This window comes from Desmodus rotundus, chromosome 11 (assembly GCF_022682495.2).
Source record: "Desmodus rotundus isolate HL8 chromosome 11, HLdesRot8A.1, whole genome shotgun sequence".
Classification (NCBI taxonomy): Eukaryota; Metazoa; Chordata; class Mammalia; order Chiroptera; family Phyllostomidae; genus Desmodus; species Desmodus rotundus.
The window spans coordinates 79,775,431-79,800,549 of NC_071397.1; the positions used below are offsets into that span (position 1 = coordinate 79,775,431).

The 25,119-nt window shown below is 37.7% G+C and overlaps 1 protein-coding gene across 13 annotated transcripts in view; it reads left to right on the forward strand.

Annotated features, from left to right (window-relative positions):
- The window catches only part of EYA4 (EYA transcriptional coactivator and phosphatase 4), a 251,129-nt gene that overhangs the window by 168,101 nt on the left and 57,909 nt on the right, over nt 1-25,119 (forward strand). For 7 of the 13 annotated variants that reach the window (XR_011650524.1, XR_011650525.1, XM_045188797.3 and 4 more), the window contains exons 4-5: nt 21,443-21,567; nt 22,965-23,033. Coding sequence is in view for 11 of the 13 variants with exons in the window: in XM_045188797.3 (XP_045044732.1) it covers nt 21,443-21,567; nt 22,965-23,033 (194 nt within the window). In the remaining 2 variants the exon portion in view is untranslated. The remainder of the gene's footprint in view (nt 1-21,442; nt 21,568-22,964; nt 23,034-25,119) is intronic. The other 6 variants (XM_053914044.2, XM_053914041.2, XM_053914043.2 and 3 more) reach the window with 1 other exon arrangement.

Sequence of the window (25,119 nt, forward strand, 5' to 3'; positions counted from 1 at the left end):
AATTTTATTTTTGAAAAATAGCTTTATTGAGGTATATATAACATGCAGATTTAAAGTGTTCAGTTTGTTGTTTTGACCTCTGTACACACCAGTGAAGCATCAGCACAATCCAGAAAGTCAGCTTATCCTCCACCCCCACAGTTTACTTCCGACTCAGTAATGTCTTTCTCCTCTCCACTCTCCCTCTGGCAGCTCTCCCTGTGGATCTCCCTTGCAATTGTTTTCAGATTCCTCCGTGTCATAAGCATCTTACAGTGGGTTATTTCTTTGTGTTGCTAAGCAGTATTTTATTGGGTGGCAGAACCATAGTTTGTCCATTTACCTTTTAGTGAATAGTTACTGAATTATATCAGTTACTGAATTGATGTCCATTTAACCTTTTATAGGGTAAAAAAATATATATGTGGTAGGACATATGGTTCATATGGAAAATCATACAATTATTAATAATATAAGAGTGAACTCTATGTTTCACAACTGTAAACCTACTTTTGCCAAACCTGTATATCCATAAATTTTCTCATATGCAACACACTGAACATGAAATAATCCCTGCTACTACTAATCAGAGCCTGGGACAGTGCCTGGCACGGGTAGGTGTTCCGTCATTACGTGACGAAACATTGGATATCTGTGGGCAAATCTCAAAGCTAATTAAGAATACAAAGCAAGCAGACCTAAGAAGTTAAAGAGCATGACCACCTGAACTGCACTGAAATCGTAATACTCTGCTTCCTTGGAAGTCATTCCTTCTAAGCAACCCATCATTCATCTTTCACTGAAAACAGTATCTCCCTTTTGTTCCATCTTTCTCCCAACCACTGCCTTCAAAACCTTAACTGTCTCTGAATTTCCTTCTCTTCATGTCAGTTCCTACATCTGACAGTCCATTGTCCCCACCATGCTCTGGTGTGGTCTCTGCCCGTCTCCTACCTCAGCATGTCAGTTTCTCCCATGTTGCCTCCTGGACTGCTGTCTCCCCTCCTTCATTCACGTGATCACACACTTTTCTAACATGCAAGTGTGACCATGTTGCTTTATGGTTTCCAGCTCTCTCTTTGCTCCTCCCTGCCTGCAGCCTACAATTCCAAGTCCTCAGCATAACCCAAGGAGCCCTGGGCTGTATACCACCTGCTCCCCTCCTCAGTGATGCAGAAATACTTAACTATTTGCATGTCCCTGAGCACAATGTGCTGTATCCCACCTCTGTGCCTTTGAATGAACCTGTCCTCCCACATTCTGGAATGTATCACCAACTCGTCAGAACTCAGTTTTGAAGCCTCTTTGTCCCTGCACACACACACACGCAGCAAAGTTCACTTCTCATCTATGCTGTCCATGTCCACTGTCCCAGAGGGTGGAGGCCATGGCATTTTTACCTATGTCTAGTAAGCGGCACAATGGCAGTTACCAAGGAGGTGCTCACTAAATATGTCAGCTGCTCGGTAAATGTGAGTGACTCAGATTTCGGTGCTCAATGCATATGAATAGGTGCACTTACGGCTTAAATATCTGATCAAGTAGTAATTTTTCAGCCAGAATATGCTTGATATCTTTTTCTTGTTTTCAATCCTGTCATCACCAGCTTAGTCAAAAACTCTTCAACCCCCTGTCCAAATTGTTGCATTAGCTTCCTAACCAGCATATATCAATAAATTCTCCCTCTTTCCAAACCATACTAATGCAAATTAGCTAATCTCCTACAATGACACACTAGTTGCCTTACATCCCTGTGAGATTCCACTGTCTGGCTTTCAAAAAGCTCAAGCTACTCCAGCGATCAAGCTATTTCCTATTCCTCAACACACATTCTCCACTCTGGCCAGCCTGTTCTTCCCACTCCCCATGCCAAGCTATGCTCATTCCATCTTGTGTTCCGGGGCTCAAGTTATCCCCTCTCCAGAACACCCTGCCCTCTCACCTCCATCTGTCTAAATCCTGCTAATAATTTATGGCTGGCAGAAGTTGCACCTGTGTGACTGGCCACCTCCCCTATGGACTCTGTTGGTGTTTTTCATCTATAGCACCCAGATTCTAACTGCATTGTAGACAGTCTCATAAATAGATGAGATAACCATTGCAAAATATTTCACTGTGAGTGCTGGTTAAAATACAAGAGAATGTATATTTTCTTCTACCACCCACATGGGAAGGTAAGCTCCACAAAACAAGAAAAATTTTGTTCCTTTTGTTCGTAAAGGAAAACTAAGGGCCTAGGCACCCCAATATTTGTCAACTAAATAAATAAATACTGCTACATGGTGGCATTCACATATTCCTTTCTTCAGAAAAAGACTTTGAAGAAAATATGAACAAATTTGAGTGATTTCTGAATTTTAAATAACATGATATTTTAGAGGTAATTTCTTAAGTAGAACCAAGACTAGCAAATCACTGTGTGCATTTATGTAAATATATTATTTAAATTTTGAATTTAAGGAAGCTTTTGAAAAGTAGCTCTGTACCTCTAAATGTCAATTAGTGAATCATGTGTTTTTGGAATTGTCATGCATTAATGTAAGTTCATATTAAGATATGTCTAGTATAAGTGTAGATGAATGGAACATAAAAATGGCATGAGCATATTGTAGCTCAGAATAAAAATATATGCAGGTTCTTGGAATCAGAGTGGTTTGAGGATACCTATAGTTTCCCGTGGCTATGGTCATTTACCAACTCTTTCCTGAATTATATGCCTTTTAAAAGAAGAAGATCATAAGTCACTCTTCCAAAGCCCTTAGCCCAGAATCCCAGAATCTGATATGTAGTAAATGTTTGTTAAATATTGAACTTTATAACAACTGTAGAATTTTTCCCCCATGTATGGGAGCTGATTTAAGAAAGGGAGTGAAATAGCTATAGTTACATTTGAGAAATATATTCTGATGATTGTCTGGAGAAGGATTTGCAGAAAAGACAAAAGAAAAATCAGAAAACTATTTGTTCATTCATTGAGGTACAAATATAGAGCATCCGCTTGTTGGTATGCACTTAGAAAAGAATAAGCTGTTAAGATTGTGTGTGATAAGTAAGCAGGCAGAAAATGTTTAGGAAGAATTATGAAGACTTAATTGAAATAGTGGTGAGGATGACAAGGAGTGGATATTTTGGAATTTATGTAGGCAGAAGCACTGAGAGAACTTGATGAACCCCGTTAAGATCAAGGGCTTGAGAACATCACCTAGAGTCCTGATGTGAGTGACCAACTTCATGGTCTAGTTAGAGACAGAAGTATGAGTGGGCATGAAAGGAAAGGTGATGAGTTTTGCTGTGGACTTAGAATGTTAGAAGTGTCTGTGAAAACATTTTGTGGATCTGAATAATATAGAATTGTAGTTAAGATCTGCTAATTAAAAGAGACATGAGGAATGAGGAGGAATGGATTTTGAACTTGTCAACAATAAACAGTTGTTGAGGGCATAATCCACGGGGAAATTTCCCAGAAGGGTGCTTACTTGAGTGTAATGAGATGAGGCTGAGGCTGCAGATCACGGACATCAAAAGGTTAAGAGGACAAGAATAACACACAAAGGAGACCGAAAATTAACGGCCAGATGTGACGTCAAGAAACCAGGAAAGAGTCGTTGTATCAGTCAAAATGGTTTCAAGTGCAAGTAATAGAGAAGCTGACTCACTTGGCTTTAAACAATAAGGTAATTTATTGGTTCACATAACTGGAATTCCAGAGGTAGGAGGGCATGGAGAATGGTTGATCTGGGAGCTCAATAACTTCATCAAGAAACCAGTTTCCTTTGTCTCCTTTTGCTCTGCCATCCACAGTTTTGGATTTGCCCCGAGTCTGTTTCTTCTCTGGTAATAGAATGATGTTGTAGAAACCAGGGCTACCTTGTCCCTCATTCACATCCATCTGAAGAAGCAGTTTGGATCTGGAATCTCTCCTAAAAAAACTGAAGAACTTATCACTAGTCACCAGCCAAGTCCTTCTTGTGCCCCATTGGCACCAATATGATTACCTGTTTGAGTCCTGAAATAGTCATTAACTTGGGGAGAGGAGCTAGGCCTCCACCTCCCAGAGCCGAAGGTGGCTTCAGCTTTCTCTGAGATGCTGAACTTTCTTGACAAGACATGAATACATGAACAAAAATCAAGATTCTCTAGGTAAAAGGTAATGAAAGATGGAGAATGCATCACCAGGTACCAAGGGCCACTACAGAATACTAAGTGAGTCTAGGAGAAGTCATTACAATTTTCAGATGTTAAGGAGAGTCAAAGTAAGAGTTAAAGAAAAACAAAAAACAAAAAAGCATTCCAATTAGATTAGTAAATAGAAGGTGACTGTAGACCTCAAGGATATTGACTGAAGTGGAGATAAGGGTTCTGGGTTTTGTAAGGAAGAATAATGGTAAGATAGCAGCTAGGAGGGAAAAGTAGTAAGAGGAATGGATATTTTTTTACAATCATCAATTAAATGATTCAAATTCTAGTCAGTGGCTGCTAATCTGGTTCTGATGAAAGCCCTTCTGGCGAACACCAGTTCTATGAGCTTGGGCAATTTCTCCAGCTCTCTCTGAGTTCTCATCCCTTAAAGGGAGAAAAAGAAAGCTATCTATGTAGCATAGAATCCACAGAGAAGGTAGATTTCAGAAATATTTTAAAGAAAATAACTTCATTTATATTTTAGATGTGTATGTTTAGAAGAGATCTTAACTGTTATATACCACTGAGGCATCAAAAACCAGTTATTTGGGGTCCAAAAATAGAATTTTTTGTAATTATTAGCACAGTAACTACTCATAGAGATGATCCAGTTAATGCTACTTGACCATCCTGCGCGCAGCCTTGCTCTTATACTGAGTCAGTCTTGCCTTGTAGCAGGTAGAATATGAAGCACACCATCCCCTTCTGGCACCGACAAATTACAACAGATTGAGATTAGTGTCCTTAAAATTAATGACATTATACCATTTTATTGTAAATAATTACATTGCAGGTACTTTTGTCAAGCTTTTAGGAGCTGTTCAAATGCTTTAAACTCAGAACATTGTATGTCCCACTTAAATGATAATGGCTGGAACACTTCTAAGTTTTTGCAATATTTAATTCAAAGAGTTTCATGTGACAGTGGTCTCAAAACTTTCGTCCTACATTTTATAGGCTAAACAGCAAAATTTCAGAACTTGTGGGCAGTCGTTCACATTTTCCAGGCAGAAGTTACAGAATGATTTTACTTGAGAAAACTAGAGAAAACTAAAAGATGGCGTGTGAGCCTAACAAAATATTCAGATTGCTTGGTATTTTTTTGCCAAGACCTTTGTCATGAGGGGCAACCATAGTGCCGTATGCCGCACCCCCAGCCAGCATTTGCAAGCCACCAATCATTTCCTAAGGGACCTGAAGAGACAGAAGCATTGAATTCTCTGTAGTCAGTGTTGCCTCCCACCTGGGAAAAAGACAGTCCTGTAATTGAATCCCAGTGTGTGCATTGTCATCCCTCCCGCCTGCCCCTCTGGTGCGACAGCAAATTAAAAGACTTCTAAGGCTCAGCCTGCCTTCCAGCTGCCAGCCCCTGGTAGACATGAGGGAGCCAGAAGGGACCAGGTGGAGCAGTTTTGAGTTGCACTAAACACACAGTGCAAGGAGGTTGGCCGTAACTTCCCAATGAATATTTATACCAGCCCCATTTCTCATGTTGCGCTTTGGCAGGGATCATAGTGCTGAGCTCCTGCTGATGTCAAGGGCCCTGCATTGTTTGGACCTGCTCCGTGAAGTATTACGCCAGATGAGAAGTGGGCCCCAGGTTCCTATCACTAAGATGGCTGGCTGACTTTTTTTTTTAATGGAGACTATCATGTTATAGTGTCATAAGGATGGGGCAAGGGGGGAGTTCCCTGATGTCTTCTGGCATTGCTGTTCATGAATCGCACACGGCCTCAACCACAGCTTCCTGCGGAGTGGAACTTTAATTGCTTTAAGAGCCACACAATACTCTATGTTGTAGATCAGTGCATTTATTTCATCTTATTCTTGGAGGGTTTATTTTTGTTTGCTAAGGTCAGGCACTTATCACAGGGCTGTCTCATCACATTTCACATTCTGATCCCTTGTGGCAGTTGCTAACTTCCTTGCGCTGAAAGTGAATGGGTTGAGTAACCTCGTAAAGATACAGAATGTCTTGGCATAGAAAGGAACGGAGTAAAGAATGCCTGTCTATGGAAGACTCTCAGGGTTATTTAGTGAGCTCTGTAAACTGAGAAGATATTTGGAAAACCATCTACACACAAACCCATTAACTTTTTCCAGGTAGTAGATCATGGATTTTTATTCAGGTTTGTGATTCCAAATCCATATTGTTACCTAATATAAAGCACACATGTATCATGAAATTTGTTTTTAAAATAATTTTTTTCTTTAAAAAAGTTATTAGAGCATATTTGGCATACAATATCGTGTTAGTTTCAGGTGTACAACATAGTGATTCAACTTTTATGTACCTTATTTCACTTAGCATAATGCTCTCCAGTTCCATCCATGCCATTGCAAAGGGTATAAGCTCCTTCTTTCTCTCTACTGCGTAGAATTCCATTGTGTAAATGTACCCACAGGGGAGTGGGGAGGGGATAGTGGGGAGAGGGGTCTATAGGAGCTACTATAAAGGACACAAGGACAAAATCAAGGGGGAGGGTAGAGGTGGGGGGGAGGTGGGACTGGCTGGGGTGGGGTGGAGGGAAGGGGAGAAAATGCAGACAATTGTAACTGAATAAAAATAAATAAATTAATTTAAAAAAACATTTATGTACCTTGTGATGTGAATGAACAACACAATATGTCTATTAACCACCTATCACCAGGCAAAGTTACTATTACATTATTGACTCTGTTCTGTCTGCTGTACACTACAGGCCTGTGGTTTATTTATTTGTAACTAGAACTTGGTCCCTCTTATCCCCCTTCACATTTTTTGCCCATCCATCCCCCACCTTGCACCCCTTGGGCAACCATCAGTTCATTTTCTGCATCATTGAGTCTGTTTCTGTTTTGTTTTCTTTTTGTAGATTCTACATATAAGAGAAATCATACGGTATTTGTCTTTTTCTGTCTGACTTATTTCACTCAGCACAGTACCCTCTAGGTCCAGCCACACTGTTGCAGATGGTGAGACTTCATTCTTTTTCTTTTACGGCTGAGTGGTATTCCACTGCAGATGTGCACCACTTCTCTTTATCTATGCATCTGCGGACGGACACCCATGTTGCTTTCATATCCTGCCTATTGTAAATAATGCTGCAGTGAACATAAGGGTGCATATATATTTTTGAATTAGTGTTTTGTTTTCTTCTGATAAATAGCCAGAAGTGGAATTTCTGGGTCATACAGTAGTCCTGTTTTTAAATGTTTGATGAACCTCCATGCTGTCTTCCATAGTGGCTGCACCAATTTACAATCACACCAACAGTGCACAAGGGTTCCCCTTTCTCCACATTCTTACCAGCACTGGTTTGTTGTTGGCTTTTTGGTATTAGCCATTCTGACATATCTCATTGTGGTCTTGATTTGCATTTCCTTGATGATTAATGATGTCGAGCATCTTTTCATGTGATATCTAAAGCCATTGTTTCCTTGTTGAATTTTTTGTCTGGATTTTCTATCCATTAGTGTATGTGTGTATTAAAGTCTCCTACTATTGTTGTGATAATGTCAATTTTTCTCTTTATGTCTGTTAATATTAATATTTGCTTTATATACTTAGGTCCTCCTATGTTGGATGCATAAGTAATTATGAATATTATGTCTTTTGACCCTTTGATTATTATTTAATGCCTTTCTTTGTCCATTTTTGCAGTCTTTGTTTTAAAGTCCATTTTGTCAGATATGAGTATTGCTGCCCCAGCTTTCTTTTCATTTTTATTTGTGTGGAATATCTTTTCCATATCTTCATTATTGGCATGTGTCTGTCCTTTGATCTGAAGTGAGTCTTGTGGACACAGTAGGTAGATGGGTCTTGTTTTTTTTTCCTTTTCTTTATTTTAATCCATTTTGTCACCCTATGTCTTTTGGTTGGATCATTTAGTCCATTTATTTATGTTTAAAGTAATCACTGAGAGATTTGCTCTTTTCTGTGAATTATTTTTGATGATTTTGGTAGTTTTCTGTTGCTTTTAAAAAATCTCTTCACTTTTGGTTTGCTGGTTTTCTTCAGTGCTTTGTTTGTATTCATTTATCTTCAGTTTTTGTGGATCTTTTGCAGGTTTTGGTTTATGGGTACCATGAGGTTGATATATATTGATTTATATCTATAGCAGTATATGTTTAGCTGTTAGGCATTTTAAATTCAAAAACATTTGTTCTAAAGCACTACATTTTTGCTCCCCCTCCACACTTTTTGACATATGCTTTAGATTTTTTTGTTTTGTGTATTCCCTAACTACTTACCTTAGTTAAGTTGATTTTACTACTTTTGTCTTCTAACCTTCATATTAGCTTCTTAAGTGTCTAATTCACTGCTTATTATATATTTGCCTTTTCCAGTAAGATTTTTTCACATATTTTTTTTATTTCCAGTTATAAGCTTTTGTTTTCTGCCTGAAGAAGATCCTTTAATGTTTCTTGTAAAATCAGTTTAATGGTGAGGAACTTCTCTAGTTTTTACTATGTGGGAGACTCTTTCTCCCTCAATTCTGAATAGCATCCTTGCTGGATAGAGTATTCTAGGTTACAGATTCCTTTCTTGAAATATGTTCTGCCACTCCTAGTCAATAAATTTTCTGGTGAGAAATCAGCTGATAGTTTGTTGGGGTTTTCCCTTGTATGTGACCAGTTGTTTACCTGCTGTCACCTTCAAGATTCTCTCTTTATCTTTAAATTATGTCAGTTTGATTACGGTATGCCTTGGTGTGAGTCTCTTTGGGTTCACCTTGTTTGGAACTCTCTGTGCTTCCTGGACCTGGATGTCTGTTTCCTTCCCAGGGTAGAAAGTTTTCAGCCATTATTTCTTCAAATAACATTCTGTCCTTAGTCTCTCTCCTCTCCCTTTGGGATTCCTCTAATATGAATATTAGTATGCTTGATGTTGTGTCAGGGATCCCTTACACTATCCTCATCTTTTAGAAGATTTTATCCATTTATTTTTAGAGGGAGAGGAAGGGAATGAGAAAGACAGGGAGAGAAAAATCAACGTGAGAGAGAAACACCAATTGGTTGCCTCTCTAGTGCACTCCAACAAGGGACCAAACCTGTACCCCAGGCATGTACCCTACCTGAGAATCAAATCAGTGACCTTTTGCTCTGCATGATGACACCCAACCAACTGAGCCACACTGGTCAAGGCTTGTCCTCATTTTTTTAAAATACCTTTTTGTTTCATTGTTCTGATTGGGTGATTCCCACTATTCTGTCTTTTAGGTAGATGATTTATTTTTCTGTGTGGCCTAATCACTAATCATTGATTGGTTAGTCAACAATCATTGATTGTTGATTCTCTTGTGTTTTTTTATTTTAGTTTTTGTATTTTTGAGCTATGATTGCTTATTTATAATATTTTCTAACTCTTTGTTGATGTTCTGCCTGACTTCTTCTATTCTATTGTCAAGTTTGGTAAGCATTTTTATCACTGTTACCTTAAATTCTTTATCATGCAAATGATCTGTTTCTTTAGGGAGTTGAGGTGTGTTTTTCTTGTTCTTTCATTTGAAATACACACATATTCCTCTGTCTTCTTATTTTTTTACTTTGTTTGTGTCCATAAATTAAATTAAACAGCCATCTCTCCTAATCATGCAAAAGTGGCCTTTTATAGAAGCGACCTCTGTGTAGACTGTGTGTGCCATCTGGTTTTGGCATGCCAGCTGGAGCCAGAGCAAGCCTCTGTGGTGCCTGGGCTGCCTGAGGGGCTGACTGGTTGGAACTTCAGCAGGCACAGGCTGAGGCAGCCTGAGACATGGGGCTCCAGGGTGCCCTGGCAGTCCCAGTGAGACTGGAATGGACCTGGAGTGGGATGGCCTAATGTGCTTGTTTACTGGGGTCCTAGGACTAAAACAGCCTCGGGCACACATTTGTTGGTGTCCTGGGACCAAAACCGTTTGGCTCTCTGGGACCAAAACAGGCTCAGGGTGGTGAGGCAGAGAACACACTGCAGATTTTTAGAGGTCCTCGACAGAGTTCCAGCCTTCACTATCTATGTGGAAACAGAACTTAAACTGGCAGTCAACAGGACTTTTAATTTTAAAGAGACCCCACCATTCTCAAAGAGCTCACACAGTTCCCCAACCTTCGCTATGTGGTCCTTCTCTCTTACTTGTGCAAAAAATATTCAGGCATGAGGTCACTAGAAATTTGCATGGTCCACTTCCCTGATCTTTATTGTTAGGGGTATCCCCTCTCCCACATTGCCTTTTCTCTGTGGCAGAACCCAGTTCTAATCATATTTGGTGAAATAGTCTGGTGAGGGCCTCTTGCTGAGACCGTCTGTCTACCTATCACATAGACACATTGTTTCTCAGGAGGAATTGATTTAGATGTATGTACATATTCAGTGTACTCAAGGGAAGGGATACATTCAGAATCCTCTTAGGTTGTCATCTTGGACTAGACTGCCCCTCACACATACTTTTGTTTTTTAATATGACATAATACCACAGACCAGTGAACTTCTTTAAGATTGCTGATTTTTAAATTATATTCTTAAGTAATTAAATGCAACTAATTATAAAAAGGGCTCTGATCTTGAGAATTCAGCATAAATTTTCTGAGCAAAAGGAATAGCCTCATAGTCTTTTGTGACAGCAATACTAGAAAAGAGGAAAAGGGTATGTGTTAAACTTAGTACATATGGAATTCAACGCAGTGTGTGTCAAAGGCTCTTGATGTACTTACAAGGAAAAGAGAAAACTAGAGACTGATTGATAGCACCACTGTCAGCTCAATAACTATTCCCAAGTACCTGGTACAAATCTTGAGATATACCTCTAGTACCCTCTTCAAGACGTGACCTTGACATCGGCCTATTCACCATGTCTATTATGATTTGACATTGACGGTACAACAAGAAAATTTGTGGGTGTCATGACACAGGGAAAGAGTATATTGAACAGTAGAACCAGAATCCTAACAGGACAAGCTGGAATAATGGACTTAGTTCAACAAAATGGTATTTAGGAGGAACACATGAAAAGCTGTTCACTTGGCTTCCATGTGCCATTTGCAGTGTGTAGTAGCTGTGAGGGCACAGGGCTCTAAAGCTTCACAGGGAACAGAGACTTAGGGGTTTGCTTGACTGGGTTTCAGTACATGTTAGTACTCTAAAGTATGTGCTAGCAATGTTAATGTACTCTTCGGGCTACAATGATGTGTCCACACTGAGAGTTATAAAACCCCTGCAATAGTTGGTACCATCACTGTAAGACTATGGGTCTCACAGTTTAAGAAGAAGTATAGAGTTCCTCAGAAGAAAACACTAGGCAGATAAAGTGGTTTGAAGTGGCCTAAGTGAGCTGAAGATGCTTAACTAGGAAGAGAAAGGTTCTTTGATGTTTGAAGAGCAGTTATGTAAAAGAAGGTTTAGACTTGACTTGTGTCAATTCATTGCATTGCTTATAGGACTAAATTTCTATGGAAACAATATACCAAAAACATCCTAATATTGCATGATATAAAAGTGAAGGGGGCTGCCTCTTAAGAAAGTTATTTTCTTGAAACTGCAAGTTTCCAAACTGACAAACCAGGCATTTATTGACAATGTTGCAGAGGTGATTATAGTAATAGCTAACATTTATTAAGATACAGTATATGCCAAATTCTGTGCAATTTGTGTTCAATCTTATGTAATTCATAGAGTAGCCCTCCCCCAGTATGTATTATCATCCCTTCTGTTGAGCCTGAGGTCCAGTGATTAATAAATGGCAGAGGTGGAGTGTAAAGCCCAGGTTTGAGTCTACAGAGTCTGCAGGACAGGCTCTTAACGCTGCATCCACAGCCTCAAGCACAACATGGTGCTATGTGAGGACATTGAATGTCCCTTTAGATCCTGAAATTTCATCACTTGAATAAGGAACCATCTCTATTTTTTCCCATTATGTCAATGCTTTGCCCTTTTAGATTAAAATTCTCAAATTTAAAAATCTTCATTCATTCTTCCAGTAAAATGTCTAATCCTTATTGACATTCTTAGAAAAAAAGTCACTATACTTCTTGGTGTAATCAATGACATTAGATGTTTTGAATGTGGCCATAACCTTGCTCTACTGCTTCCTACAGGGAAGTAATTTCCTGCTTTGTTAAACATGGTATAACTAATTGAACAGAATCTTGAGACCTGTATCATTCAAATAATGCTTGTAGAATTTATTGGATTTTTTTTCTTTGTTTTCAAATTAAGGGGTGCTTCTATAACCTAAATTTAGAGAAATGCTTCTGTTTTTCAAAAATACTTCCTCATATTTCTTGGGTGGGAAGATCATGTTTTATCTGAATAATTTGTTTGAATTATAGTGAAGAAAGGGCTGGAGCTGCACGTCTCAAGTCTAGAGTTGTAAACCCTGGAAGAGAAGGACGATGAAAGCGTCCAAAGAACAGTGTGTTCATGGCTTTATTTGGGATTCCTCCATGACCTGAGGTCACCCTGGCAAACGGGTCACTTGCAGTGCAAGCATTCATGCTAGCTTCGGGGACAGGCGTGAGGTCACTGGCAAATCGCACGGTCCACTTCCCTGATCTTTTTTGTCAGGGGTCTTCCTTCTCCCACATTTCCTTTCTCTGTGGCAGAACCCAGTTCTAACCATATTTGGTGAAATGGTCTGCTGAGGGCCTCTTCCTGAGGCCGTCTGTCTACCTATCACAGAGACACTGTGCAGTAGAGAAGATCCGCATTTCCCAGCCTTATTGCCAGAGGAGAAAACTGGCTCAGGTCTGCAGCGATGACAGGAGTTTCTTGGATCCTGCTCTGAAATGTGTTGGACTAAGAGGGCCTGGCATTGCCACCTGATGTTTTTAAAAGGCCAGTGCTTTTTCCAGAGAGTGAGAACCAGTACTCAGTAGTGACATGCCTATAACTATCATCTGATTGAAGTTGACCAAGTCATCTTATTTTTTTTCTTCCCCAATGGCTTTCTATACCTCTACAGAACACCTTCCTTCCCTCCCCCCACTCTCCCGAGTACACCTACCTACCTCACTCATTTGGGAGATCTGACGTTGCACATTCAGATATGACAAGTTCTGCACACGTTTGTATCAGAGACATGATCCTTGTCTCTCTGCACCTATCCCCTTGTTCTCCCACTGGTCTGAAAGCTCTCTGCAGATACGTCACACATTCCTAGAACTCTCTCCGTGCACAAATGTAAAGCTTGCTCTTCCTTGGTTTTGAGGAGGATGTTTCAGTTTGTTAGAAATCAATTTCACCTCTGCTACAGAAGCAGCGCAGACTACATTTGATGCCAAGTAACTCAGGGCACTTCATCTACATTTCCTTATTCCTTTTTATTACTCATTTATTAGTACCCAGGAAGTACCCTGTACAATTCCAAGTGTAGAGAAAAAAGCAATAAACACAATTGAAAATAATCCCTGCCATAAGGGTGCTCATACTCTAAGTAGACGCTGATGTTGTTATTCCTGCTTTTCAGCTAAGGAGAATGAAGGCATATATTACCTATAGAAAAAGCAGTTTAAGCAAAGAAGGGTCAAATTGAAAATTGGCTGATTAAGTGAGATGGACTCTGAGAACACGGGGCGCAGTGGCATGCACACATACCGTCCACGTTATGCAAAGAGGAAAGCTGGCATGAGAGCAAGTGTAGTTGAAAGTCTAGGGTGCTTCTGCATTTCTTGGGTCACGAAGAACTGTTGGAATCTCAGCCTGTACATAAACAGGCAGTGACTCACTGTCAGCATTTGTGCAGAAGGAATCTTTGTTTCCAAGTTAGGGTGGTCTCTAAAATGCACAAATGTAAAATTGCTCTTCCTTGGGTTTGAAGACAATATTTCAGTTTGTTAGAAATAAATTCCATCTGTGCTACAGAAGAATTGCAGAAAAGAATGAAGAAACTAGTTGCATGTCACTTGCCATTCTTTCTTAGTTTCTATATTTTAATAAGCTTTGTGTTTACGGATAAGTTCAGGTTTTGTATTGTCCGGATAGATGCTAGTATCCAAATGGCCTCACAACACGAGGACCACTCTAAGGCAGTGATTTTCAACCTTATTCATCCCACGGCTCGCATAAACTACTAAACTTCTGCGACACCTCAAAAAATGTACTTTTTGCCAAGCTGACAAAAAAAATATGTGTAATTTTGATTCATTCACAATGAACAGCTATTTTGTATCAGCTGTTGTCATTTTTTTAATTTGACAATCTAAGGGAAAAGAGGTCAGTGTGCCTGACTAAACAGTCAGGTATTGCATGCTTTAAGCATTCTGGGGTGGAGGGATGGGGAGAAAAGGCATACATCTGTAATTGAATAACAATAAAAATTAAAAAAAAAAAAGAATGGATAAAGAAGCAAAAAAAAAAGATTCTTGCAACACACTGGTTGAAAATCAGGGTTCTAAGGGGGCTGAAATAGAAATCTTGGGAGGAAAAGAGGGTCACCTTTACATATGGTAACAACTAGTATAGATTTGGAAGAGTAAATGCTTATATTGAATTTAGTAATTTTTGACAACCATTCAGAATTTTAAATTGCAGGATGTGCATTCCTGATTGTGGTTTCGTAGAGTGAAAGAATTAAAGCCCCCTTTTGAAAGGTTTTTTTATTGATTGATTTTAGAGAGACAGAGAGGAAGGGAGAGAGAGAAACATGGACTCATTGCATTTATATATGCATTCAGTGGTGGATTCTTTTATGGGCCCTGACCAGGGATCAAAACCTCAATCTCTGTGTATCAGGATGACACTCTCACCAACTGATCTGCCAGGCCTGGGCCTAAAGTCACTTTCTAAAAAATAGGAAACATACAATGTGTGACAGAAAAAACCTGAGCTCAGGCATCAGCAAGACCTGAGGTCAAATTCTGGTGCTAGTCTTTTTACTTACATGATCTATGTATCCTTTTTTAGCTTCACTTTCTTCATCTATAAAATATGGAAAATAATATGCATATCAATGTGTCATTGTAAAGACTAAAGCAGATAATATTAATGTTACATTTTAATATTAATATAGAATGTGTTATACAATACAGATTGTACTAGGAAAAACCAGGACCCATTAATCATTTTCTGCTCTGGAACTCTAAGGTAAATTTTATATTTTGTGTATCATATTTTGTATAAACTAGACTTAAGAATCTGAAATTTCAGAAATAATTACAAAATAAACAAAAGAAAGCACAAGAATATTCTTGCTGTATAGTTCATAGCAATAATGGATATCAGTGCCCTAAAGGTTCTCAATTATAAGAAATATCAACTCATTAAGCCAGAGTGGGACTATGAATAGCCCAACCTCCAAACTCCAGAGCAAACACTGTCTCAGCTATTTCAGTACTTGAACTGGTGAGACACTGACTGAAGTCTTATGGTATTTTTGGTTCATGTTTTTAATCAGTACTGGCAAGGTCCCTGTACCTATAACTGGTAAATTCACTCATTGGTTTTATTAGTATTTTTAAATAGATTTCTCAGAATTTTTTACATAATTATGGTATCTGTGAATTAACAATTTTTTCTTTTTTTAAGATTTTAGTTATTTTTATTTTTAGACAGGGGGAAGGGAAGGAGAAAGAGAGGGAGGGAAACATCAATGCGTGGTTGCCTCTAGCGTGTCCCATACTGGGGACCTGGCCTGCAACCCAGGCACGTGCCCTGACTAGGAATTGAGCCAGTGACCCTTTGGTTCACAGCCTGGTGCTCAGTCCACTGTGCTACCCCAGCCAGGGCTCTTTCTTTCTAAACTTTACCTCTTTTACTTACTTATTTTCTTTTTGTATTGGCTAAGATTGCCAGTAAAATGTTGTGCTGAAGTAGGAAAAACAGGTATCCTTGTCTTGGTTATAATCTTAGAGAGAAGTAATCAGTATTTCATCATTAAATATGATGTGAACTGTAGATATTTCAAGAATGGTCTTTATGATATAGGAGAATAAAACTTATTTTCCTAGTTTGCTGAGAGTTTGTGTCATGAATGGATGATGAATATTGTCAAATGCTTATTTATATCCACTGAAATTATACCCCATTGATTACATTGATTGATTTTCAAATGTGAAGTCAAATTTGCATTCTTGAGGTAAAGCACAATTGGTCAAGAGATATTATCCTTTTCATTACTAGATTTTAATTTGATAATATCTTGTTAAATTTTTTCATCTATGTTTACAAAAAATGTAGGTCCATAATTTTCTTTTCTTTATATTGTCTTTGGCAAGTTTTGGATCAGGGTTATTCTGGTCTGTACAAATGGAGTGAAAAAAGTTCCCTGCTATTTTTTTGTGAAAGAATTTATCAATGATTGTTATTATTTTTCCTTACATGTTTGCTAGCATTCACTAATGAAACCATTTGCTGTGGAGGTTTTTTTAAAGTGTTTAATTATGAATTCAATTTCTTTAATTGATGAAGGACTAGATTTTCTATATTTTGGGGGGGTGATTTTTATAAGTTGCGTCTTTAAAGAAATTTGCTTACTTCATCTAACTTGTATTATTTGGCCTAACGTTGTTCATAATGCTCCCTTGTTATGCGAGCAACCCAAAAAGGGAATTCATTGATAAAAAATTGTGTATTCATTCATGTTTAAACTTCAGTCACCTTCCAAGTACTATCTATTTGATGCAATATGCCTGTCAAGACTTTTTTCCCACTGCTCAAAATAGTTTTTGAACTTGTCCGTTTTGATGCCTCTTAGTGCTTCTGCCATTTTTTGTTTCATCTCTTCCACATCGGCAAAACATTTCCCTTTGAGGACTTTTTTCATCCAGGGAAACTAAAACAAAACAGAAGTTGTTCAGGGCAAGATCAGGTGAATAGGAAGGGTGGGCCAGGGAGGTCATGCCATTTTCGTCAAAAACTGCAAACAGTGCAGTGTGGGCAGGTATACTCATAAATCACCCATCATGAAATGGTCAAACAAGTTGAAACAGTCTTCAAAAAAATTCCCTGTGGCCTAGCACAGCCTCTGACAACAATGCCAGCTGGTACACTGATACAGATGGGTTCCGGGAACACTCACCCAGAGGGGGAAGCCTGGACTACAAGGGGCCCTCCCTCCAGAAGATAATTCCAGTTTTTTTGGTCCTCCTCCAATCTTTTTAAATATCTTTAGTATCTCTTATGATCATCTTCTGGATTTGTAATTTTTTTTTTTTTTAGAATTTTACACAGATTTTATCTTATTTTTTGTTTAATTTTTTAAAATTATTTTATTGTTGTTCAATTACAGTTGTCTGCATTTGCCCCTCATCACTCCCCCCACCCCGGCCATCCCTACCTCCCTCCCGTGCTTCCACACCCCTTGGTTTTGCCCATGAGTCCTTTATAGTTGTTCCTGAAAACCCTTCCCCCTTCCCCCTATTTCCTCTCCCACCTCCCCTCTGGTTGTTGTTAGATTGTCCTTAATTTCAGTTGTTTCTATTATTCATAGATTTTCCATTTCAATGATTTCTACTCTTTATTGTTTCCTTTTTTATACTTACTTTGGGTGTAATTTGCTTTTCCCTTACTAGTTTCTTAAGATTTGAAACCCTTCTCCTTTTTTAACACAAGCATTTAAAGATATAAATGTCTCACTAACCATGCTTTATTTGCATACCACAAATTTTGATTTGATGTTTTTTAAGACATTATTTTTTAGAGAAGCTTAAGATTTACAACAAAATTGAAAGGATGGGACAGAGATTTCTCATATACCCCTGCCCCACACATGCATAATTTTCCCCATTATCATCATCACCCACTTGCTATGAAGTATGAACCTACATTGACACATCATAAGAGCCCAGAGTCCATAGTTCACCTTACTTACAGTTAACTCTTAGAGTTATACATTCTACAGGGTTGGAAAAATGTGTACTGACATATATCCTTCATTAAAATATCATAAAGAGTTCTTTCACGTTGTAAAGATTCTCCCTGCTTTGCCTGTTCATTCCTCCTCTGTCCCCACTCTTCACAACCACTGATCTTTTTTATTTTCTTCTTAGTTTACTTTCTCCAAAATATTCTACAGTGGGAATCATGCAGTATTTAACCTTTTCAGATTGGCTTCTTTCACTTGGCAATTTACATATAGGGTCCCTCCATGTCTTTTCATGGCTTAATAGATCATTTCTTTTTAGTGCTATATAACAGCCCATTGTCTGGTTGACCAGAGTTTATTTATCCATTCACGTACTTAAGGACAACTTGGTGGCTTCCAAGTTAGAAATAAAGCTGCTGTACACATCTGTGTGCAGGTTTTGGGGGTGGGAGATATTTTCAGCTCATTTGGGTAAACATAAGAAACATGATTGCTGAATCATGCCATAAAAATATGATTAGTTTTGTAAGAAACTGCCAAACTTCCTTCCAAAGTAGTTGTACCATTTCGCATTCCCATCAGTAATGAATGAGAATTTCTGTTGTTCCATATCCTTGTCAGCATTTGATGTTGTCAGTATTCCAAGTTTGGCCATTATAATAGGTAGTGAAGTAGATGTATCTCGTTGTTTGAACTTGCATTTTCCTGATGACATGTGATGTGGAGCATCTCTTTATATGCTTATTTACCATCTGCATATCTTCTTTGGCAAGGTGTTTGTTGAGGTTTTGGGCCCATTTTTAAATGGGTTTTCTTGTTGCTTAGCTTTAAAAGTTCTTTGTATATTTTGGACAGCAGCCCGTTATCAGATATGTCTTTTGCAAATAGTTTCTTGTAGTCTGTGGTTTGTCTCCTAATCCCCTTGACATTGTCTTCCATAGAGTCAAAGTCTTTAGTTTTAATTAAGTCTAGCTTATCAGCAGTTTATTTCAGGAATCATATCTTTGGTGCTGTACCAAAAAAAAACCCAAGTCATACCCCAGGTTATTGAGGTTTTCTCCTAGGTTATCTTCTAGAATTTTTGTAGTTTCGCATTTGACATTTAGGTTGTATGATCAGTTTGGAATTAGTTTTTGTGCAGGTTATAAGTCTATATCCAGGTGTATTGTTGTGGTTGTCCACTTGTTCCTGCACCATTTGTTCCACTTTATTGCTTTTGTTTCTTTGTCAAAGATCCGTCGACTGTACAGGAGTGGGGAGGTGTTAGATGTGTTGTCATTATTATTTTGTCCTAAATATTTTCTACAATCACTTCAAGGTCTTCTTTGGCACATAGATTATTTAGAAGTATAGCATTTAATTTTAAAATATTAGGGATTATTTTATATATCTTATCATTGTTTTCTAATTGAAGTCATTGTGGTCAGCTATCACACTGTGTAAGATATACTTTGAAATCTAATGATATTCATCCTGGCTGGTGTGGCTCAGTGGATTGACTGACAGCCTGCGAACTGAAAGGTTACTGGTTCAATCCCCAGTCAGGGCACATGCCTGGGGTGCAGGCCAGGTCCCCAGTTGGCAGCATGAGAGAGACTACCAATCGACGTATTTCTTGCACACTAATGTTTCTCTCCCTCTCTTTTTCCCTCCCTTCCCCTCTTTCTAAAAGTAAATAAATAAAATCTTTAAAAAAGTATTTTTAAATCTAATCATACTCATTTTATGGCCCACCATGTAGTCCTTCTGTTGGATATTTATGTTCATGGAAAAATAATGTTTATTTTATAATCATTGGGTATTGCATTCTGTAACTGTCAATTATGTCAACATCGGTGACAATGTTGTTCAGATCTTCTGTATATACATATTAGATGTATATAATTAAACTTGTTGGGGTGACATTGGTTAATATATAAAATTATATAGGTTCCAAGTGTACAATTCTATAATACATCATCTGTGTACTGCATTGTGTTTGTACCACTCAAAGTCAAATCTCCTTCCATCACCATCACCATGTATTTGACTCCCTTTACCCTGTACAATACCCTTTGCTGTTAGGTTCATGTACATTTAGGACTGTTATGTCTTCTGAAGAATTTATTATTATTTTTCATTTTCTTATTTCTCTCTTTATATCTGCTAATACTCTTCCTCTCAAGAGATTTTGTGTGATATTAATATGGCCCAAACATTTATTATTTACATGTTATATCATTTTTATTCTTTTCCCTGGACCTACTTGGGTCTTATCACTGTTCCTGTTCCCGATAGGCAGGCTCCGAGAGGGAGATGGTGCAGGAGTTCGCTGGGTTGTGCTGTCCGTGGGATTCACTTTTGGGCAGACGAAGGAAGCATAATTGGCCTGAGAGACATTGATCCTCAGTGCAATTGCAACGAAAGTCTCAGCTGATCTTATGGGGGCCCTAGACTCCTGCGACCCCAAGGGTAGGGAGCGGCCTTTACAGCCTTTCATTGACTAGTCAGTAGTCGAAGGCTACTTTTTTTTTCTCTTTCCAGTGTTATATCTTTTTCTATTGTTGTTCAAGTACAGTTGTTGAAGGCTACTTTCTGAAAGGACATGATCTCTAGTAAAGTGAATCTCTTCAGTTGAGGGCAAGTCTTGGAAAGGAATTCACCTGAGAGCTGCCGGTTGGTAACAACCCTGCAGCTGTAGGAACAATTTCCTAGTTGTAGACTGGGCTCTGGGCAGCCCACCACAGCATGACAGTGTGCTGATGTCTAAGATCCTTCTGTGATAGATGCCCACGAGGTGTGTCTTGGTTACTAAGCCAATATTACAATCTCTGGCTTTTTTTTGGAGTGTTTAGTCTATTGATATTTATTGTAATCATTAATTCATTGTGTTTGAGTGTACTATCTTGTTACGTGTTTTCTATATTTCATGTATGTTCTGTCTTTTTTCCTGGTTTCTTTGAGATTAATCACATGTTAAAAAATGTTTCAGTTATTCTCTTGACATTTTGTTATTCTTATTTCTATTTTTATTCATATTTAATGGTATGTATTACCTAATATATCCTAAACTTGCTTTTAAGCTTATTGTAACACCTCATGTCAAATGAAAGAACCTTAATATATATTGTTGTGCTGTTGTCATGTATATTACTTCTATAACATTTTATAAATTACACAATACGGTGTTAACTTTTTTGCTTCATTTGTCTGTATTTCATGAATAAAGAGAAGAATAAAACATAGTCTTCTGTAGAAAGAAAATGTGGCCAACATCTACCTTTCTACCAATCTTTATTTCTTCCTGTACATCTGAGTTTTTATCTGGTTACAAATAACAAATTATGGGGCTTAAGGACTGTGGAGGCTTTATGTATTAATGTTTAATGGACTGGCCTATCCTCCAGGTTAACCATAAAGCCTTAGCTATTGGTTTCAGTTCTTATTACTGTGAGATCACACCCATGCTCAGTAGAATATGTATGTAGTGTATTAAGATATCATTGCTGAAATTTCAACTCTGGCTCTTTTGCTTCCGGCTCTAACAGGTCTATGGAAATGCAGGACCTAGCAAGTCCTCATCCTCTTGTTGGAGGCGGTGATACTCCGGGGAGCTCCAAACTGGAGAAAGCTAATCTCAGCAGCACGTCAGTCACCACAAATGGGACAGGAGGCAAGTGTACAACCTTGAAGACACCCAGATCACATTTGAATGTTTGTTGCAATTTCATATGTTAGGCATCAGCTAATAAATAAATATCTCATTAGCAGTAACACATGCAGCATTATATGCAAAGAATATATAATTAATGTATTATTTATTGTTCTGTTCATTTTCTTGAAATTTTTGGTCCACCTCTAAAACTGGAAACATTGAGAAAGAATAGACAGCTCTGGGCAACATTTTGAAGACCTTTGCTGGGGATTCCTTTTCTCATTTGCCCTTGTAAATATTTTTTTTAAAGTAGAAAATGTGGCCAAAAGATTTGCACTGATTCTTACAAAAAATAAAAATAAAAACAAAGGTGAAGAAGAGAAGAGATTATCTTATTTCTCAGTTTTGTTTTTAATTGTGTGAGACAAAATACCCCCAATTTTTTCTTAAAGTATGTTTTTTCTTAAAAATAATTTTGGAAGTAGAAAAATCCATATCTGCTGCAATTTCTTTTCAAAGAGAATATTACTTAGCATGTATTTAAAATAGAATTGAGTTTTTTCTAGATAACTTCTTATTTGATTAACCCATAATTATTCCACAGCATATGACAACAGTAACAGTTATTTCAAATATTCTTCCCTATTGTATTTTTTAAAATGCATTCAACTTGCCAGAAAATATACTCTAATTTTAGCATCAGAATATATAGACTACACATATATATACATATATGTATGATCTGCATTTTAAATTATTCACAATCATTTTGAAGTTTTGTAGTTCTAGCTGCTTTATTCAGTAAGTGAAAAGTTATATGAAATTTGCTTTAATTTATAAACTTCATATTACTAGATATCAGCATTTGCCACATCATATTTTCTTTAAAATTTTCAATAAATATTTATGAAATTGATCACCTCTTTTCGTTTATTTTAGAATAACTGTGCAATCTAAAATTTCCTTTGTAAATTTGTGTGCATTGCAACCTGCCTGTATTTAATAGTGTTTTATACCAAACCCTTTGTAGATTAACATTTTTCTTGTTTATAATGTTTATTTGTCTCTAAACATGCATCTATAGTTTCAGCTAATTAATGATAGGATTGCAAATTTATAAGATTGTTTAGTGATGACTTCTGGAGTAAAAACATTAATATTTTTAAATTAGCTCGGTGCAAATCGTAAGATTTTTCAAGAACTTATGCATTCTGGAATCAGACCTTGGAGTTCACTAATCATCATACGTACTTATTTAACTGAACTAAAACAGACCTGATGAACTGAAATGTAAAAGTCGTACCATGCAGTTATAATTTTTGGCCAAAAGGTCAGAAGCCAGTGCAAGCTTTGAAGACTTCCTGTACACTGAGCAGGCCTTCAGACAATGAACCCTGTGCTGTTCCTGTTCTCAGGGGACAACATGACTGTTTTAAACACTGCAGACTGGTTGCTGAGTTGCAACACCCCCTCTTCCGCAACAAGTATGAAAGATGATGGTACACTGCATGTGTTTGGGTGTGTGGATTGGCCCTTCTGGTTTGCTTTCTGTTGCTATTTCTGTGTTTGCACCCTTTTTTTCTGTGTCCAGGACTCGTAAAGAAAATGGGGCAATGAACATGTCTTTTAGTTGTTTATTGGTAACAGTGGGCTGTGGTTTTCATATCACTAGTATTCTCATCTTAGGTTCTTCAGATCAGTAGGATTCTTTTCTTAGATTCTTCATAATTTTGCAAAAACGGGTGCTTTTACTATTTTTCTCACTACATATCAATTTATTAAGTGGTAACTGAGCACAACAGTCATGTCAATCAAAACATTTGAAGCAGATTGTGCACATACAACAAACTCCATTACCTTTATATCCTATGAATTTTCACAATTAAATTGACTTTTTAGCATGGCAAATGATATTAGAGACTTTATTAAATATTCCAGTCAAGGTACATAAAGTTGCATTAATATTTACAATCCTACCATTTAAAAATCATCAGTGATGAGAGCTATATATTTAAAATTATAAATTAATGTCATCTCTTAAAATGTTTTGAACTGTATTTACTACATTCACATATACTGTACATATTAAAGTATAAACAAACTTTTCCTAAATCAAAAGTTAATACACCACCAAACGTAAAAACAAAACCACAACACTGTAGGTGGAACCACTCAATTCTAAGATGAGAAAGAAGCGCTCGCTGTCTGTCAGAAATGTGCATCACAAGCAAGCAGTTGGAGTGGGGACCCTTTGCCTGGACCTCGCTGTATCTCAGATTATATTAGAATATATGACCAGTGAAGGAAGAACACACCATTATGCCCATTACTTACATACTTATAGTTCTAGTTTCAAACTTTTTTCAATTCTACATTTAAAATAGACATTGCCAGAATTTAGTTCCTCTTAATTCTAATTCCTGGGTCTTTTTCTATAAAGAGCCAGATGGTAGATATTTTAGGTTTTATAGGTCACACTGCCTCTGTCCCCACTACTCAGTAATGCCGTCATAGCTCAAAAGCAGCCGTAGGCAATACCTAAATGAATCAATGTGGTTACGTTCCAATAAAGCTTTACTTAGGGATCCTGAAATTTAAATTTTATATCATTTTTAATTTGTCACAAAATATTCCAAATTTGATCACTTTTAAAACCCTTGAAGATGTAAAAAAGATTTCTAGCTCACTGGCTATTTATTGTTCTGTTCTAAAGTAGTATTAATACCACAAAGGCAACTTTACAATAATGGTGTGTATATTCAATATTTAGTAATTCATATCTAATCTTAACCAGAAACCTTTTTATGAGTGTTACGCATCCAGTTTTTCTGGTTCTTATAGTTAATATTAAGCATCACGTGGTCACGTGGGAAGGACAAGGACCTGCGTGTCAGGGGGACCCTGAACCTGCCTCTCAGCACAACGCTTATTACTAGCTGTGTCGCCTGGGACAAGCTACTGTGCCTTTCTGAGCTTCAATTTCTGTCTACAGAAGAAGCTTAATAACACTTCCCTGGCAAGGATTTTTGTCTTAAGTCAGATAATGCATGTAAGTTGCTTAGTAATAAATAACCGGAATATTGCCTTCTTTATTAATAATTTAATAATAAGTAGGCAAAAAATTCTTGAAGAAAATGGGAACATGCATTATGTTAAAATACTCTCCAGTGTTTGGTTAGATAACAAATTCTTCTGCATTTAGAATATGTTAATTGGCCACAGAAGGCAAACTTTTAGTAACAGAATGTTAAGTATGCTTTGATTATTTTTTATTTTTATTATTTTGTCCTCACTCGAAGACATCTTTTTATTTTTTTATTTTTTAGTTTTTTGAGGAGGAAGGGGAAAAGAGAAACATCAATATGAGAGAGAAACATTGATCAGTTGTTTCTCATAGGCTTCCCGCCTGGGGATGGAACCCATGACCCGGGCACGTGCCCTGACTGGCAGTTGAACTTGCAGCCTTATGGTGTGTGGGACAATACTCCAACCAATGGAGCCCCACTGGCCGGGGCTATACTCTGATTTTTAATGATACAGTCTCAGTGGCATATTGATATGAAATTTTTA